Here is a 19,475-nt window from a genome sequence, read left to right as displayed (position 1 = left end):
TTTGTTTTTGTTTTTTCGAGACAGGGTTTCTCTGTATAGCCCTGGCTGTCCTGGAACTCACTCTGTAGACCAGGTTGGCCTCGAAGTCAGAAATCTGCCTGCCTCTGCCTCTGCCTCCCGAGTGCTGGGATTAAAGACGTGCGCCACCACCACCTGGCCCTCCTCCTTGTTTTAAAAAGGTGGTTTTTAGATCATAAAAGACATCTGCAGAGTTTGTTTGATATGATAATTAATGCTGACTTTTTGTGGCTGTTGAAAAGTTAAGCATAAGGATTGTTTTACTTTGAGTAAGAATTATTGAAGAAAGAAAAAATTAATAAAAACATCAGTGATAGTGTAGACTTTGCATGAGAATTTATATCTGAGCAGCAGTCTGGGCACTGGCTGACAGACTGAAAACCAGGTACTAGTAACAGGCTCTGTAAGCCACATGGTCAAGGTCACATGTTCTTTGGCTTGTTATCATTATTGTTTATTTTAATGTTTTTATCTTTACTGATCCTTTAAAATATAAGAGCTCCCAGGTCTAGGAGTTCAACACCTATAATCCCACACCTTCGAGGCAGAGACAAGAGGATTGGGATACAAAGACCAGCTTGGGCTTTGTATCAAAAGACCATGGTGTCATAGTTAAATACAAAGTAAAAGCTATTCTTAATTCATCCAGTCATAAAGCATGAGGCTTGGCCCAAGGGTCATATTTTGCCAACCCTTATTTCATGGTCAGTAACAACTAAAGAATATATGACTATCAAAACCAATCCCTGTAGCCACTAGTTTGATAGTTGTAGATAGCCACTCATTTACATATGCTATTGTGAATAAATGCCTCCAGCCTCATCCAAATTAGAATAAAAGATGAGAAATGCCTTTACAGGGGACTAATAAATAGACTTAATTCTGAAAGAGATGCCTAAGTATGTGATCTGCTGTTTAAAGATCTCAAAGTCTTGGTTCTACCTACTAGGAGTTCTTAAAAAGCTGGTAGCCATCTGCTAAGCCCATACTTTTTAACTAGAAGATAGTTTATATTCTACTTCTTCTTTGTGGTTGTAGTTTTCTTGAGGGTGAAGAAACTTTTATTGCAGCTTTTGTAAGAGAGGCAAGAGGATGGAGGGAAGAAGGAACATACTGAGTAACTATTTCACATCTAGAAGTTAAAATTGGAGGCTCCAGGGCTTGGGTTGTCTTGAGTGTGCCTGAGCTCCTGGTTTCAAACCCCAGGAAAGCACACACATATACACTCACATCCACGCACATGTACAGAGGAGGGTCCTAAGAGCTGTCGTTGACAGTCCTAAATCTGATCTACCCAGAGCATCCTGAGGACAAAGCAAGAGGACAGTAGTAGATTCAGAGCAGTGTTTACTTAAGTACACATAGGAAACAAAAGAGGGAGAGATGGAATGCTCTGGAATGTCGTTCTCCTTACCTTCTCTCTGGCCCTTCTGAATGTAACAACTCGCAAACTCTCTAATGCACAGAGTGTTTCCTTTCCACGAAGCTTTGAAAACCACTCTGTTACTTTAATCTTCCCTGATAAATACCGGTACTCAGAAACAAACCGCTGGTTGAAGTTGTCTTGGATCCCTCTGGGAATGGGGTTCAAGGGTACATGAATAAAATCAAAATTCCACATTTTAAATTATTGCACTGCTTAAGACACTGAAATGAGTTCTATATTGTTATGTACATTCTAAAAATGCAAGCAAGATGCAATTCAAACCAGATACAGAGAATAGTTAACAGTATTATATCTGCAGTTTAGTAACTCAGTAGTATAACTTATAACCTATTATGATTTTTTTGTATTTCTCAAATATTAGGTGTCCTGGTTGCCTATGAAGGCTTGCCACTTCATCTTGCACTGTTCCCCAAACTTTGGACTGAGCTATGCCAGACTCAGGTAAAAGCAAATAATTTTTAAATGACTGATTTCTCATCCGTAGCTCGGAAGCAACAAGTCTAAGACGCAGAGATATGGGAGAAAGCAAGCTCATGGCCCCCCATCCACACACCCCCAAGTCTCTCTTCCTCTCACCACTGAAACCTTTAGCGGAAGCAGTGTTGCTTGGCCTTTAGCTCTACCTCGAACAAGGTTTTCAGGGATCTCATACCCTTGTTTCCTAATTGAGAACAGGAATGTTTTAGCTAAAACCAAATAGAACAGAAAAGGCTACCTTACCCACTTTAAGCTTCAAAGAGTCAACTCCTAGCCAGGTATGGTATACATCCCTGTAACTGCAATCCAGCACACGCTGGAGCAGGATAGTCATAGATTCAAGGTTAGCCTGGGCTACATAACAGGACCTGGCCTCAGGGGGAAAAAAAGTAAAGTTCTTAAAACTGGCCCATAAATAAATAAGTAATGTTTGTAAAGGTGAAGAATCTGGAAGGCAGATTAGTCTAATGTAAAGTTTGTCTCATTCTTTGGATCTGGCCTGAGGGATCTCCACAAACACAAACTATTCAATTTCTACTAGTTGCATCTTTCCAGAGGAAAGGCTGTGAGCCTTTTCTATATAAAACTCTTCAGTGCCAGGTACTTGATGGAAGTACTGCCCCTTTCTCCTATGGGGCAGTGGTGGAGATATTTCTTTACATGTTCACTGTAATGTTATTTAGGGCCCCAAACTACAAGACTGTATATCGCATCACCTGTTCCTGGAGAATGTTATTTTCTATAGTAGTGTTTATTATAACTACTAAGCAAATGTCGGAACTCTTACTACGTGTGTTAGGTACAGGGACGTGTGTTGCGAATCTTTGGAAGGTATTGAGCCTAATTAATTAGCTAATGTAATTGGCTCACAGAAAATAACTTACTGGTTTTTTGAGTCAGGGTCTCTATTTGTAACTCTCACTGTCTGGAACTCACTGTATTGACCTGGCTGGCCTCAAACTCAGATCTTCAGGCCCTTGCTTCAGGAATTATGGGATTAAGAGTGTGCCACAATGCACTGGTTGACTTGAACTGAGTCGTCTCTTCAGTAAATTGGAGCAGATTTCTGCTTTCCCCTTTCTGCTGCTACTGTTGCTATTTTCATAGATACCAATAGTGATCTAAATTTTTAAATTTTATATAATTGGGCATTTTGCCTACCTACCGTGTACATACAGCACTTTCAAAGACTAGAAGTCTCTGAAACTGGAGAGTTACAGATGACTGTGGGCTGTCCTCTGCGTGCCTGGAATTGAACCCAGGTCCTCTGGCAAAGCAGCCAGTGAAGACTTTTAACTGTGAAGCCATCTCCCCAGCCCCCAGCACTAAGGATCTAAAAAGAGTCTACCCTATTCTATTCTTAAATTTTTGAGTGGCCTTGAACAACTGACCTACTCATTAAAATATGTTGATAAATGCACATATCTAAATTCATGTTTACTTATATACACCCATATAATGTAGATGGAGTGTCTGTTGAAAGACATACTACGCCGGGCGTGGTGGCGCACGCCTTTAATCCCAGCACAGAGGTAGGCGGATTTCTGAGTTCGAAGCCAGCCTGGTCTACAAAGTGAGTTCCAGGACAGCTAGAGCTATACAGAGAAACCCTGTCTCGGGGGAAAAAAAAAAAGACATACTACTTGTATTTAAGAGTTACCCACATGAAAAAAGAAAAGCCAGGTTTTAGTAAAATTTCCAAACATTGGGATCCCCAAATTCTATGTGAAACAAATGAGATCAAACGGTGAACCTTAATTAACTTTCTAGCAAATATATTTTAATTCTCAGAATTTTTCTTTTCTTGGTATGTATGTAGTTTGGTCATCTATTAGTTTATCCATTGTCCCCTTAAAACATTCGTATCCTATACTGTAAGGCTTGTTTTTATCCTTGTTAACTCTATGCTGGGTAATAAAGGTACATTTCTTTTAAAGTGTGTGTGGACGGGGCTGTAGGGATGGCCAGCGCTTAGGGCACTGGCTGCTCTTCAGAAGATGCAAGTTTGATTCCCAGCACCCATGCTAACAACTATCTGCAACTCTAATTAATGGGGTATCTAACACCTTCTTTTGACCTCTATGGACATGGGATAGACACATATGTATACACAAATGCAGGTAAACACCCACCTACCCACACAACACATGTACTGGGTTTTCCATTGCCTTCCTGTAGCAAACTGCTATAGATCCACCTGTAACTGAACATCACCCAAAGACCCCCAGCTACTAACTGCAGTTGTCTTCTCCCCTGCTTTAGTCAGCTATGTCGAAAAACTGCATCAAGCTCCTGTGTGAAGACCCTGTTTTTGCAGAGTACATTAAATGTATCCTAATGGACGAAAGAACTTTTCTAAATAACAATATTGTCTACACATTCATGACACATTTCCTTCTAAAGGTATGTATATAGCTCTTCTGAAATGTCATTTCTGCTTAATTGTGTGTGCTCATTATGCTGGTCTTGAGTTTTAGGATTTGTTTTGCACATGTACACACTCATGGATGTGAGTTCTTTTCCAGGTTCAAAGTCAAGTGTTCTCAGAAGCAAACTGTGCCAGTTTGATCAGTACCCTGATCACAAACCTGATAAATCAGTATCAAAATCTACAGTCTGATTTCACCAACCGAGTTGAGATTTCAAAAGCAAGTGCTTCTTTAAATGGGGTAAGAACTGTGCCAAAAAGCTCAAAACTCACCTCAGTTCAACTCTTAGTTGGCCTTTGTATAACTTTGTTGTCACGAGTTTAATTACTATTTTAAGGATCATGTATGATGAGAAGAACTGTTTTAATTAAGTGTTCACACTTAAAGCACATATTTTCCAGTACTGAGAACATAAGAATGAGTGAAATTCAGTATGTTAAGGGTATTGAAACCACTAAGACCTGAGACGGTGGCATATACTTGTAATCCTAGCACTTGAGAGGCAGAGGCAGGAAGATCAGTGGCAATTTGAGACTGGCTTGGTACACGAGTTCCAAGCTTGCCAGGGCTAGAGGTCTGAGTCTATAAAAAGCAGAATATATATTTTAAACTTGTCATTGTATTGTTTTCTGCTGATAAGTAATCGAAGCAGTCATACTTATGATTACAAAGGCAGTTAAAACTAGAGAGTGTTGATTTACATACATTTAGCTATAGATTGGAACATCCTGGAAATACCGACTGTCATTCTGCAGCAGCTTCCTTACTAACAAGATGCTTACAAGCCAAAATTGACTAACAGCAGCCAAACCGAGCTAAGCGGGGAGTTCCTTCCTGAGACATCCACCATAACTGACCTTGAGAAACTGACTTTTTTTTTTTTTCCCCCCCTTGGTTTTTCGAGACAGGGTTTCTCTGTATAGCCCTGGCTGTCCTGGAACTCACTTTGTAGACCAGGCTGGCCTTGAACTCAGAAATCCGCCTGCCTCTGCCTCCCGAGTGCTGGGATTAAAGGCATGCGCCACCACGCCCAGCTGAGAAACTGACTTCTATGAAATAAAACTCACTTTTCTGATGCACCAAGGGAGGTTCAATTTGGATATTACTATTTAAGTCTAAACTGCATTATTTGGTTTCTGACTTACGTCTTTACTCTGGCCTACTAAACATAGGCACACAAAGCTGGAAACACACCAACTGTTGCTCAGCAGCACCCCCTAACTAGCAAGATGTCTATGAGCCAGTTGGATCTCTCAACTAACGGAATACCGCGTCTTAATGCTGGTTTTAGCATTATTCCACATTACCAGAGAAACCAGAATAGATTTCTGGGAAATAAACATCTTCATTTAACTGAAGTTTTATCTAAATGTTGCCTTCAGGATTTGAACTCTTCCTATCTGGGTTTTTGTAGGACCTGAGGGCACTTGCTTTGCTCCTGTCAGTACACACTCCCAAACAGTTAAACCCAGCTCTGATCCCAACTCTGCAAGAGCTTTTAAACAAGTGTAGGACTTGTCTGCAGCAGAGAAACTCACTCCAAGAGCAAGAAGCCAAAGAAAGAAAAACTAAAGGTTAGCTATGTCAACCAAGTCTTGCCTGGGATTTGGGCTGAGGGGTGGCTGGGTGGGTGACGACAAGCTGGAGGGGTGGCGTATTGTTCTTGCCTAGTAGTGCAAGTCCTTCATGTTGATCTCCAGTACTTTAAAAAAAAAAAAAAAAAAAGCTAACAACAAAACTGTCTTCCCTCATAATCACCCCCAATAGGATCTCAGTGCCCGCTGTTTCAGGTTAATGTATTTTCCCCCACAGATGACGAAGGGGCAACTCCTGTTAAAAGAAGGCGAGTGAGCAGTGATGAGGAGCACACTGTAGACAGCTGCATTGGTGACATAAAAACAGAGACCAGGGAGGTCCTGACCCCCACTAGCACCTCAGACAATGAGACAAGAGACTCATCGATTATTGATCCGGGGACAGAGCAAGATCTTCCATCCCCTGAAAATGGCTCTGTCAAAGAGTATCGAATGGAGGGCCCATCTTCATTTTCAGAAGATGGGTCACATATCCGGCCACAGCATGCAGAGGAACAGTCTAACAATGGCAGATTTGACGACTGTAAAGAGTTTAAAGACCACTGTTCCAAGGATACTACACTAGCTGAAGATGAATCCGAATTCCCTTCAACGTCCATCTCCGCAGTTCTGTCTGACTTAGCTGATCTGAGAAGCTGTGATGGTCAAGCTTTGTCCTCCCAGGACCCTGAAGCTGCTGTGTCCCTCAGTTGTGGCCATTCCAGAGGCCTCATTAGTCATATGCAGCAACACGACATTTTAGATACCCTGTGTAGGACCATTGAATCAACAATCCATGTGGTCACAAGGATATCTGGCAAAGGAAACCAAGCTGCTTCTTGACATTAGACGTGGCATGTCTACTCTCACGTGCCCTCCCCTATGCCGTTTGTCAAGTTTGCTCCTTTGTTTTGTGCTTCAGTTTGTCCAGTGCTCTCTGCTTGAATGGCAAGATAGATTTATAGGCTTCAATTCTTGGTCAGGCAGAATTCCAGATTGAAAAAAAAAAAAATGTGCATCTTGTGTATACTTTCTAAAGGGCAATCAGATAATGGCTATGTTTTATGTAATTAAGAGTTCACTGTAGTGGCTTTCATTTAATATGGCTTTCTGGGAGAAGCAGGGCTCTGACCCTGTACGATGTAATTTAAACTTACAGCATTTTTACTGTGTATAATATGGTGTCCTCTGTGCCAGTTTTGTACCTTAAAATAAGAGAGGCAGATTGCCTCTGATCGCTGTGGTTCTTATTATCAAAATTAAGTTTACTTGTATACGGAACAACCACAAGAAATTTGATTCTGTAAAGAATCCTCTTTAGCTGTGGCCTGGCAGTATATAAATGGTGCTTTATTTAACAGAATACCTGTGGAGGAAATAAAGCACACTTGATGTAAAAATAATTGTTTTATTTTTATTGACATGACTGCTGTTCTGTGTACTTATAAACTGACTGTGATAACTTTTCCTTTGTTACATAAGTTGTTTCAGTTTCTTCAAATGACAGCAGTAAGGAGACTGAAAGGGAAGCAAGTGGCCATTCTGCTATGTGAGAAGTCCTCTTGTGTCCAAAACAGTTAACACTTGCCATGCGATGTCTCATCCCTTTAACCCCCAGGTGTCTGACTATTGGGAAGACAGCAAGGAGAGCCAGAGAAGTGTGCCGGACGGGGTGCAGCCACCTAGCCCTCACAGCAGCAGCACTTAGAATAAAGGGATAGTGTAGCATGCCATTTATTTGTCTTAAGCTTAAGTCAACTGTAGGAATCCAGTAGCATCCTCTGACCAGCTTAGCTTGGGGAGCTCAGCCTAACCTACTTATCTCAGAGGAACACCCACTGAAGGTGAGATACGACACCTGATTTCACTCAATGCAGCAGCTAGAATATTTCAAACAATGCTTTTAGATTGTGTTGTTTCATGAATTTCATCCAATACAAAATAAATTAAGGGCCTTGAGGGAAAGGTACTTTTTAAGGAAGGAAAAAGAGGTAAGTAAACAGGACAGGTTTCTATTTTAAAAAGGATGTCCTTATCAAAACCTAACTCAAGCATTCTGGGCGGTAAGCTCAAGTAAACCTTTTATTTCTTCGAAGTGCTGCTTCTGCCAACAGAATTTCATATTTTCCTCTTTACAGACAGGAACTCCCTTGCAGTCCAATTGTAATTCCGTTTGCCCTGGAGCAGGCACAAAATTCAGTTCAACTGTTGCATAGTGTTCTGGGGAAAAAACCAAGAGCTTTATTATGACATCAGGAAGAAGAAACTGTGGCACAAGCTTCAGTGTGTTGGCTTTCATATATAACTGAATAAAACATACCTTCTGGCCAGTTCCTACATCTCCATTTCATGATGATTTTCCTATTTGTTACCTGTAGAACAAAGGAGACATTCCACTGAAAACGTTGAAAGTGCACAGTACAATAGAAGAAACAACCATCTTCAAGCTAAACTTTTAAGCACTGGAACCAACAAACAGCATTGTAACCCTGTCTTCCAGCTTACATGCCAGTATCCTTGGGAGCAGTGATATCATACACAGAGCACACATTATGGAACATTTTTCTTTTGTTCTACAAGGAACTTTATTAAAGCATTTGAGATTGCTCATGTTAAGAATAACATGAGTGAAAAGAACATTACCTCAGCTCACCATGTAGCTGCTTACCAGTTCCACATATTCTCCAGTGATGTTCCCGTCAAACATCTGGAATTTGCCTCCCTTTTCAGCTTCTAATACAGCAGGAGATTTGGAGAATTTTTGCACCAACTAGCCAAACAAAACAGACATTATTGCAACATATGCCACCCTCTGCATGTGGTGAGGACCACATCAGGATCTTACATGGCAGATGAGCATTTCGCCAATGATGTAGTTGAGCTGTGTGTAAGTTTTGTTGGACATAATAGCTTTTGCTAACAATAAGTAAAACGCAAAACTTTCTTCTTTATAGGGCAAAAGCTATATATCCCCCAACTGCTGATACAAGCTAACCATCATTGTCCCCTGAAGTTACTCAGATGGTATCCCTGGGTTTTCATCACCAGTATCCTTGCTTCCATCAGAAACTGCCTCTGTTCTTTGTGGTGTATCCTCAAACCATGTTTGGTAGAGTAGTTTAAGGTGTTACTTACTTCTTTTACAGTGAAGATACTGTACAGCTGTTCTACTGTCGTGTCAAACAGCTCTGTCAAGTGCAAAGCTACTGTGGGAATCTTCACACCCAGTGCCACTGGAGAAGCCTGCATCTCAGATTAGAAAGACATTCAAGACGGTGAGCAGACCCAAAAAGAATGATGGGACAACAGCATGGAAGGCCCCTCTTCACCAATGCTTGTTCCTATGTTCCTACTCTAACCTCTACTCCATCCCTAGGCTATAGCTGAACACCTCTAATCTGTTCATAGGGACCTAGAGCATGACCTGAGGGTGAGAGGTCACTAATCACAAGTAAGACTAAACGTGTGGTAACTGCGTGCATACATTCCCATTCCCCAATTCTAAAAAGATCAGAGTAGAACATTCTTTCATCACAATATATGACCTTCAAAATCACCAGCTTTTCCTGGCTATGATAGCTTCACACATCTGAAGCAGGAGGATTACCATGAATCTAAGGCTAGTCTATTAAGCCATGACTTAATAGTTTTGATGAAGTGCTGATATTTCTGCAAAACCCAGTAATGCTCTCACCCATCAAGAACTGGACCCTTGCAGGGCGTGGTGGCACACGCCTTTAATCCCAGCACTCGGGAGGCAGAGGCAGGCGGATTTCTGAGTTTGAGGCCAGCCTGGTCTACAAAGTGAGTTCCTGAACAGCCAGGGCTATACAGAGAAACCCTGTCTCGAAAAACAAACAAAAAACAACAACAAAAAAGAACTGGAGCCTTAGGCTAGAGGTAATTGGAATCATGTTTAGCATGTACTAGCCTGCATGCTTGGCACAAAGCCAAAAGAGGCGAATTGTGTCATTTCTACAAAAACACATCAACACCCTTTCCTCACCTACAACCCAAGTTCATCAAAAGGCTGTGGGGAAGCTCATTAAGGATGTCCTCCCACAGTGAACCACACAGGCTCATACCTGCAACGTATTTTCAGTCAGTTTCCTCTGAAGAGTCAGTTCCTGGGTTGCTACAGCTTTTGTTGGTAAAATCATTCCTGTTGTAAATTCTGTAAGGAAACAGAAAACCTTTATTAACATACTTTATTTTATCTAAACTGGCATTTATAAAAACATTTTGAGGCCTTGAAAATAACTTTTTACATATATTGCTGATACTTATTAACAAAGGCCTTTCTTTACCACAGTCATCTAAAATGAAAATTTTCCACCAGCTCTTTTCTAAATAGCTAGGTTGTGCATGATTAACTACTAATAGCTTATGGTCCTTACCTCCTGTCAGAACTCTACTTCCCCTCTCACAAAGCTTACTCTCACTCAATCTTCACAGAAAGAGTGCTGGCCTCAGGCCTGTGTATGCCAATACCTAGACACTCAACTGAGCAAGCTTTAAAGATGAGTTGCAGAAATCTACCCAGCTGTCACCTCTAATTTGGGAAAATGACAATAGCTTTTCATAATCACTTCCATACAGTATAGGGACTGTCTGAGTGTTATCAATACCTTTCATCCATACATTCATTCACTCAGCAAAGATTTATTAAGCACCTACTATGTGTCAGGCATTGTGCTAGATGCTGGAGATACAGCAGTGAACAAGACAGACACCTTCCATGCCCTCATGGAGCTTATAGTCTAGCAGGGAAGACAGACATTAAACAAGTAATTACACAAAAACTGTTCCATTCCAAGGATTGGGGTATATAGGGTTTGTTGTTGTTTTGAACAAAGTCTTACTATGTAACCCAGACTAGCAACAGTCTTCTACCCCAGCTTCTCAAGTGCTGTGACTATAAGAGTGCCACCACACCCAGCTTATGAAACTACTGACAGTTGGCAAACTGGTCCATGTGATCACTTACTATTGTCTTACCCACAACTAGCTTTTAACACCCAGACTACAACTTATTCTGCAGTTAAAGATGTTTCAGGAGGCTGACTTGGGAAATCCAGCATAACCTGGGTAAATAGCAAGGGACCCTGTGGTTCACAAGGGCTGCCTTCTTTACCCGTCTTGAGTGCCTTGAGGTATTCTCCCAGGGCCTCTCTGACCTTGGCGGTGCCTGTCGTTTTCATGAGATCTTTCAGTATCTCCCCATCGCCTTTCTTTTTACTCACGTTCACCTACAAATCAGAAAAATAAAAACCTAAGAAAAAATTGGTTAAATGTATTCTTAAAACACTGGATCCTATTGGTAACTGGATGGCAGAGGGAAGAAGTGGTTCAGAAATGTAGACTTCTTCACAGTTGCAGAGGATCTAAGATGTAAAAAGTTTTGAGGCCGGTGCTGGCAGCCATGTTGTGAATGGATGGAATATAAGATGAACCATTTCATTTACCTTTGAAGTTGTGTGTATAAGCTCAGGAGTTAAGTAGCTTGTGGCTTTATCTAGAGGTGGCCTGGTATGGCAGCCAATATCCACCTGTGGCTAAGCACTTAGGAGGTATATGATCTGAACTATGCTGTACCTACATAAGACTCCAAAGACTAAATACCAAGAAAAAGTAAAGTGCCTCATCAATAATTTGTTAACTGCATGCTAAACTCATATTTACTATCCCCTAGATTAAAATTTTTTAAATTATTTATCTGGTTTTTAATGTGGATACTAGAGAAATTTAAATTGCAGTGTGTGACATTTATACTGAATAATGCTGGTCTACAAACCTGAAGCTACTAACCAAGAAGTTCCCACATAACCTGGACTTGAATTATATACTGTTAGTAGAGAGGAAAATCATTTGGGAGAGGAAAAATGGATGAGAGCAACAGAAAAGAAGAGACAGGGATGTATCACGTGATTTGCTATCCTGAAAAAGGTGCTAGTCTTAAACTATTGCAGGTTCCAGTAACTCTGGGCTGAGCTGCACCTAAGTCTGGCATCTGCTCTGCTAGATTCTACTGCAGTATACTTTAGATATGCGACCAGAAAGCTGCACTTCTGATGAGCGCTGTAGGGAACAGCAGCACCAGGGTACAACAAGCTAAGTCTGAGGGTATGAGACATGACCTCAGTGACCTTCAGTAAAGGCAAGACCTGAGAAAGGCGGCTTGCTCTATGTTAGACTTTGGCCAGAGTGTCTAGATTTGGAATTACAGATGCTGTACAATGGTCCTGAATCCCAGAGGCACTTCGAAGAGGCAAGACAGGCATAAAGAAGTGATGAGATGAATCCAAAAAGTATACCTAAAGGCTGTGACCTGTCCCCATTGAGGGGAAACAGTCTAATTCAGTAAGCCATGCACATGGCTGATGCACTTCCCAGCACATGCCTTGTCACATTTAACCTGAAAGCATCGCTGAACTAGTTGCACAGGTGAGAGAGCTAGGCAGACTGCTGTCACTCCCCTGCCCGGGTACCAATCTTGGTCCTGGAAGTCTGAAGCTTCCTAGGACTTCCTCCTTTTCCACACCTCTGTGGGTATCTCTCAGATACCCACAGTGTATAACACAGTGGCAGACAACCCCCACAATTCACAACTACCACAGGAGAATCAAACAATCTAATGAGCAGTTTGCAAATGTCCAACACCTATAGCTGAAGCTTAACCAGAGGACAGGAGAGCACCAGCAGATACCTCGGTGTCACTGATTTCATTTTCTTCAGAAAGGCTGGGTATTTCAATCAGTCCCTTGTGTTTTGCACCAGATTCTTTAACTGTACCTAAAATAAGCAAAATGGATACAATTAATAACTGGTGTATGCAAAAGACCTCTGCCTGAATGAATAGCCCATATGTGGCCTCACTCCCCTTACAGGGTTGTGACCACATACATCAGAGACCAACCAAGACAGGGACCAGCCAACATGGTATACAACACACCTATCCCCTTTCAGTAGACTCGTCTAGGCCAGGGGGAGCATTTAAAATAGTTTTGATTAAAATGCGTACTGGGCACCCAGGCAGGAGCATGCAACTGGAACAATATTCAGAAGCATCCACACTGAGATAGTCTGGCATCATCTAAAGCATTTCACAGCTACAAAACAAAGTGAGAAAGGGCTCCACCACCCACAGCAGTCTGACCTCAAGCCCTCATGAGTTTGTGCTGCACGGCATTGGGAATGACTGATTTTTCTGAGGGCCAAACCATACATGGAACACATTCAAATGCCTGAAGTTTTTGTTCTTTTTTTGTTGGTTGGTAAACGTAACTTAATCCAGAATCCATATATTCCAGGATCTGGAAAACCTGTTTATTTTTCAAAGCACAAAAGACCACACTTAACAGCCACTGAGAGCACAAAGCCCTGAGGCATGGACCTGACTGCAGAAGAGTGGAGACCAGCTCAGAGCACAGACAGACTCGGGCAATCCTCTTCAAATTGGGTTAGCAAACAAACACTGGCAAAAATCTACTAGCAGAGGAGCCCTTCAGTAGCTTGGACAGAGCGCCCAGGCTCCAGAAATGATACTCTGGCTATATTCAATGAAGGGAATGGCTATAGGAGACAGATGTGCCAGGGTCAGCTCTGGATCCCCATTCACCTCTGCAACTTGAGATGTCAAGGAGTGAAATAAGCTGATGGGGTCATTAGGACAGGGTCTTGCCTACTTGCTTCTACTTCCTGTCCTTAGCAGCCACAGTTCCATGGCTTTATGCCCACTTTGGTCTCTTCAACCTCCTTCCCAACCCCATGCCCTAAGGAACTGCCTATGGACAATGGGCTTCAAGGTCTTATGCCACCGGTAGGCAACAGGAATACCAATTGGCAGATTCAGCTCCATGATGGGTACTTCAGAGGGACCTTCCATATTCCTGATGCTGCCCCAAAAGGCTGTTTCCATGGCAGCAACAGATGTTTCTTTCCCCTCCTGGGTCTGAGGATCTATTTTCTGGAAGGGCATGCTTCTTGCCATGCAAAAAAAGTGGTTGTTTAGGCCAAGGGAAGACATACAGGCTACAAAGTTATCCAGAGTCCCGCTACAATCTAGTCAGCAGCAACCACAGAGAAAGTGAGGGCAACTCCCAACGGGAGGGGTCTGCTCAAGAGTCAAGGGGTGAGGCTGCTTAAGTGCACAGGCATTAACCTAGAGCCCTCTGCACACTAGGCAAGCGTTCAGATGCTGAGCTACATCCAAGCTCTTAGCTTTCTTGTGAAGTGGGATCTTTTTTTGTGGCCCAAGCTAGTCTTAACTTGCAGGGAACTTAGTGGGACTGCTTTTTTTTTTTTTTTAAAGATTTATTTATTTATTATATGTAAGTACATTGTAGTAGTCTTCAGACAATCCAGAAGAGGGCATCAGATCTTGTTATGGATGGTTATGAGCCACCATGTGGTTGCTGGGGTTTGAACTCTGGACCTTTGNAAGAACAGTCGGGTGCTCTTACCCACTGAGCCATCTCACCAGCCCGGGACTGCTTTGATATTTGAACACCTCCCTGACTCAAGAGGCCAAGGACAGCTTAGTGAGCTTCACCTTAATAAACTACACAGAAAGTAGCCAACTTTAGGCAGACACCCGAGTTCTTAACACAATATGGTCAGTTTTCCATACCCACATCTCTCCTTGTTCTCTCCCATTCCCTATAATTGATCTTTGGTCATGTCAACAAGTATTGAACCATAAGCTAAGTACCACTTGTCTTGGTAAAGACAAGAAAACTATGAACAGCCGGGCGTGGTGGTGCACGCCTTTAATCCCAGCACTCGGGAGGCAGAGGCAGGCGGATTTCTGAGTTCGAGGCCAGCCTGGTCTACAAAGTGAGTTCCAGGACAGCCAGGGCTACACAGAGAAACCCTGTCTCGAAAAAACAAAACAAAAAACAAAACAAAAAAAAAAAAGAAAACTATGAACAAAAAGGTCCATAAACAGGTAAACAGGTAGATAAAATGTGCTATGTTCACACAATGCGCATAAAAAAGCATAAAGTACTAAAACATGGTACAAGGTGCAATGAAAGCAGTCAGTTTTATATATGACAAGATTCTATCTATATGGTTTCCACAGAACCCAAACTTAGGATAAAGTCCCTAAGGGAGGGCTGACAAGATGGCTCACTGGATAAGGAGCTTACTGCTGGAGCCTAGTGACTTGAGTTAAATTCCTGTGTCCTTGGACCTCACATACCCACCATGGCACACATGCCCACACACATACATAGAATTAAGTAAGACAACAAAAGTGAGCTAGCAAGATGTAAAAGCACTTGCTACCACCCAACCCTGCCTTCTACAAGTGCTACAACACCCAAGTATGTGCACACACACGCAGAAATAATTTTTTAAGTTTTGAAATAATTAAACATTTTTAAGGGAAGCAGGCATCTGTGGAGGAAGTGTGCTCCAGGTGGCAGCTGCATGAGGCCCTCGTCACAGATGCTGGTAAAAAGGGTTCAAGCATCTAAAGTAGTGAAGTGCAGCTTTCAGTGCCCAGCAACACCAAGCACATCCGAACAACTAAAGGTAAGACTGTACACAGGGTGTCCCCAACCTGCCTCTTGCCAGGACCCCCATTACCTTTCCAGGCCAGCTTGATGTTCCACTCATAGAAGAAAATAAGCTTCCCTTTGCGGCTGTTACATGAAGCCTCACCTTCCACCTGTTTCAACTCACTGATCTCACATCGGCCAGCCTCATTCTCCATTGCAATGCCAACCAGGAGCTCTCGGAGCTTCCCCTTTGACCAAACAGTGGCATCCCGCTCTGTCCTGCCAGAGAACAGAAAGACACAGGTGAATGGCCCAGCTGGTCTCCATCTGCACAGCCAGGATGCCATTCAAACCCAGACCACGTGAGTCCTGGTATTCAAGCAGCCTCCAACTCGCCAATGTGCTTCTCTGACGAGGTTTCTACTAGGTATCTTCTAAGCCTGTTGCTCAGTTTCTTAAGGCACTATTCACCATATAATAATGGGTAATCTTAAAAACGATGGCCCCAGGGGAAAAGGGTCCAGCAATCTCCACCACAGGTAACGGTGGTCGTCATTTAAATAGCCTTAACCACAATATCAGTTATCGGGCATTTCCATATTTGATTTATGCACTCTCTCTAATGTTCTCATCTAAGGGGACAAAGAGCGGCCTGAGACGTCAGTGTCCTAATCACAGAATCCAGCCTAGAACATAATTCTTTCAGTACAGCTAAGTCATCTTACGGTGCAGACTGGGCTCTGCTTCCCTCAGCTTTCCCCAACGCTCGCCAAAGAGGCAGACATCTCCCGGTATTCCCGATACACAAAGGGGGGGGGGGGAGGACATAACTAGTGCAAACTGAGACAAAACAAAGAAAGTGAGATCCAAGTCCCTGCCTTCCTACTGCACACGGACACAGCACCGTCGGCGCACGCACGCGCACTACGCAGCTCAAGGCCGAGGAGGGCTGGGTGAGGGGCGACCGAGGCACAGCTGTCCGGTGGGGTAAGACAGAAGTCCCTCGCGGGGCTCGCCCAACTTTCGGGAGGAGCCTGAAGCCGAAGGACCAGCGCAGTTAGGAACCGTCTCCCGCCGCGGGCAGCCGTGCTGCGGCGCCGCGCGGCCCTCCCAGGAGCCCGCCCGCCTGCTCGCGCCCGGGGCCCACCGCACCAGTGCCAGTTGTTCACGTTGGTCCCGTCCTCCCGCTCCTCCACGATCCAGCGCGGGTCCCCCTGGCCCCACTTGGCCATGGCGGCGCTGACGACGAGGGCCCTGGTAGCGGGAGCGCGCGGGTTTCCGGCCAGAAGGTCTGTGAGCCGATCGCCCGCAGCTCCCAGAAAGTGCCAGAAGTCCCCGCCCCGGGCCGCCCGGGCCGCAGCCTGCCCCGCCCCCGCTGTCCGCTCCCCGCAGCCCGCTCCACTCCACATCGACTCTGCCCTAAGCCCTGTTACGCCCCCAATCTGCCACACCTCTGGGCGCCGCCCTCTGCAGGCTTCTCCCCGGCTCCGACTTCGCCCCGCCTCTCTGCCCTAAGACCCCGCCCCATGCCTCCTGGCGCTGTCTTCTGCTAGGCTCCTCCCCGACTTCGCCCCGCCCCCCGGTCCTAAGGCTCCGCCCTGGCCCTTGTCCTCCGCTTTGTAACCCCTGGTCCGCCTGTTCTTGCCGCTGGCTCCTGCGGCCCAGCCGGGCTTCTGGCCAGGGCTTTCTACGAACCACCGAGACTCCGCCCAGGGCTCTTACCAGAGCCCGTTGTCCCTTTTCTGAGGCCCTTGGGATGCGAGCTGCGCAGGCCGCTAAGCGGAGCCCGGCGAGGGTTTACTGAAAGAATGCTTTTTTCCATGCAGTGCTCCTCTAGAGACAAAAGATTGTGCTTGCAAGTGCCCGGGATTGTTACAATAAGGGTTTATTCTTTTCATCGTTTTTAGCAAAACTGAAACCACCATTTGGAAAGTGTTTCTTAGGAGATTTATTTAACAAATAAAATAGGTAGTTCAGTGGGAGATGGGGAAGGACCTGGCTGCTCTGTGCACCTGCCATTCAGCGGTCTGTTTATCAGCAAAACAAGCTGAAAGGGCTATGGTGTTTATTGGAGCTATTGCATTTCGATGTGTTCTTTGAGAAGTTACAACATTCAAACTGCTGAAGCAATGCAATGACCCCCCCCCAAAAAAAAATCAAACGGCATTGCTTTTTTATTTTTTTAATTTTTTTGTTTGTTTTTGGTTTTTCGAGACAGGGTTTCTCTGTGTAGCCCTGGCTGTCCTGGAACTCACTCTGTTGACCAGGCTGGCCTCGAACTCAGAAATTTGACTGCTTATGCCTCCCAAGTGCTGGGATTAAAGGCGTGCGCCACCACGCCCAGCTCCCAAATGCCACTGTTAGTTCAACTGATCGTACTAAAGGCACAGCTGTCAGAAGGCAAGATTCTAGGGATGATTGGCGTGCACTGTGTGTGCCGACTTTTCATCCAATTCTTCTATTAGTTCCTAATAAAACATGATAACATTTAGATATGATCATTTGAATCTGACAGAAAATAAGACTTCTGAGGGTAGAAGCTGCTACAATCACTAAAATGTATAAATACCAAAACTCTACAAGAACTGCTCTCAGTAGAAATAAATTTACTGGAATGTAACTCGCTTGTGAGTCTAGGAGACCAACGAATCCTGAGGTGCTCTTCAGATCTGCGATTTAAAAATGACCTCCAGGGGCTGGAGAGATGGCTCAGTGGTTAAGAGCACGGCACCGACTGCTCTTCCAAAGGTCTTAAGTTCAAATCCCAGCAACCACATGGTGGCTCACAGCCATCTCAAGATCTGACATCTTCTTCTGGAGTGTCTGAAGACAGTATACTTAGACATAATAAGTAAGTCTTTTTTAAAAAAATGACCTCCAACATGACATTGCAAAAGTGGAAAAAGTAAAACAGTGGGAAAGGCAGAAATTGTCCTAGAAAAAGCACTGGGTCAATAGCTAGTGAACAAATCAGTGGAGTTCCCACACCCCCTCGGGGGGGACATTTATAGACCATGAGACATTTAAGCAATTTCAGATGTCCAGGGTTAATTGAAGCTTTCTTTAACTTTCAAGAAATGATAAAACAATGCAAAAAGAAAATTCTTGCCTGGCAGTGAGCCTGAAGACAGCTGATCAAAGGGGAAGAGGTACACCCACAGATGGGAGAGATATGGCCTGGACAGTGGACTGCAGTGGGAGGAAGCCATGTTTCCAGGACATGAAAAGTGGAGTCACAGAAGGCTCACTGGGTGCTGGCAGGAGGCAGAGGGGTGTGCCCTTAAACTAACTGTAATTGTTTTGTGTAAACACTGAATTTGTGACCTTCTCCAAAACATGGGCTTGATAATTGTGCTTTTCGATTCTTTTATGTTTTGTCTATTATTGTGAGTTTGTTCGTTCACACTCATCCACAGTTCACAGTTGAGGTGTGGTCAGAGGACAACTTCCCAGAGTCAGTTCTCTGCTTCCATCATGTGGACCCCAGGATTAAGATGGCTTCCACGTGCATCGTGTATATAATCTGGATCTTGTGTGAAAAGTCACTACATTCTAATGAAAAAGCAAGTTTGATATGTGAAGAGTCATATGATGCAGACTCAGGCAAGATGCCTGAGAGAACACGTGATGTTTGGAGAGAGTATAAATAGGACTCAGGGGATGGGGTGCTTGCATAGCTCGCTCTGTGACGCTTCATTGGTCTTGGGTCTTTGTCAGGATCCAGCCTCAACACAGGATCGGAGTTCTCAACTGGAAGCAGGGATAACAGGAAGATTCATAGTGAACAGACACAGCCGACTCTGTGGGCACAAGCCAACAGGCAACTTTTCAAGGCTTAAAGTTTCTCTTTTCTGTCATTCCCTGCTCTCTCTCTCTCTCTCTCTCTCTCTCTCTCTCTCTCTCTCTCTCTCTCTCCTCTCTCTCCTCTCTCTCTCTCCTCTCTCTCCTCTCTCTCCCCACTCTCTCTCTCCTCTCTCTCACTTCTCTCTCCTCTCTCTCTTCTCTCTCTCCTCTCTCTTCTCTCTCT

The 19,475-nt window shown here is 44.0% G+C and overlaps 2 protein-coding genes across 8 annotated transcripts in view; one reads left to right on the top strand and one right to left on the bottom strand.

The window, feature by feature from the left end:
- Nucleotides 1-7,412, top strand: part of Usp34 (ubiquitin specific peptidase 34) — a 194,576-nt gene extending 187,164 nt beyond the window's left edge. For 3 of the 5 annotated variants that reach the window (XM_029544912.1, XM_029544911.1, XM_029544914.1), the window contains 5 exons: nt 1,827-1,906; nt 4,205-4,345; nt 4,468-4,611; nt 5,786-5,945; nt 6,184-7,345. In XM_029544912.1, the coding sequence (XP_029400772.1) occupies nt 1,827-1,906; nt 4,205-4,345; nt 4,468-4,611; nt 5,786-5,945; nt 6,184-6,788 (1,130 nt within the window). In that variant the 3' untranslated portion in view covers nt 6,789-7,345. Of the gene's footprint in view, nt 1-1,826; nt 1,907-4,204; nt 4,346-4,467; nt 4,612-5,785; nt 5,946-6,183 lie in introns of all 5 variants that reach the window. The other 2 variants (XM_029544913.1, XM_021210274.1) reach the window with 2 other exon arrangements.
- On the bottom strand, nt 6,230-16,780 carry Ahsa2p. Of its 3 annotated transcripts, none has more exons than XM_021210275.2 (9): nt 16,601-16,780; nt 15,537-15,727; nt 12,652-12,737; nt 11,080-11,194; nt 10,031-10,119; nt 9,081-9,188; nt 8,614-8,715; nt 8,266-8,317; nt 6,230-8,165 (listed from the first exon to the last, which is right to left on the bottom strand). In XM_021210275.2, the coding sequence occupies exons 1-9, from the start codon at nt 16,678-16,680 to the stop codon at nt 7,993-7,995; spliced, it is 996 nt and encodes a 331-aa protein (XP_021065934.1). In that variant the 5' UTR covers nt 16,681-16,780; the 3' UTR covers nt 6,230-7,992. The 3 variants fall into 3 exon arrangements, with proteins under 3 accessions (XP_021065934.1, XP_029400775.1, XP_029400776.1); XM_029544915.1 differs by having other exon boundaries at nt 7,340-8,165; nt 9,081-9,194; XM_029544916.1 differs by having other exon boundaries at nt 7,340-8,165; nt 9,081-9,194; nt 15,537-15,722; nt 16,601-16,685.
- Between the last annotated feature and the right edge of the window lie 2,695 nt (nt 16,781-19,475).

This window comes from Mus pahari, chromosome 13, assembly GCF_900095145.1.
Source record: "Mus pahari chromosome 13, PAHARI_EIJ_v1.1, whole genome shotgun sequence".
NCBI classification, from domain to species: domain Eukaryota; kingdom Metazoa; phylum Chordata; class Mammalia; order Rodentia; family Muridae; genus Mus; species Mus pahari.
The sequence above is the reverse complement of the archived record's forward strand: the minus strand, read 5'-3'. Positions and strand labels throughout refer to the sequence as shown.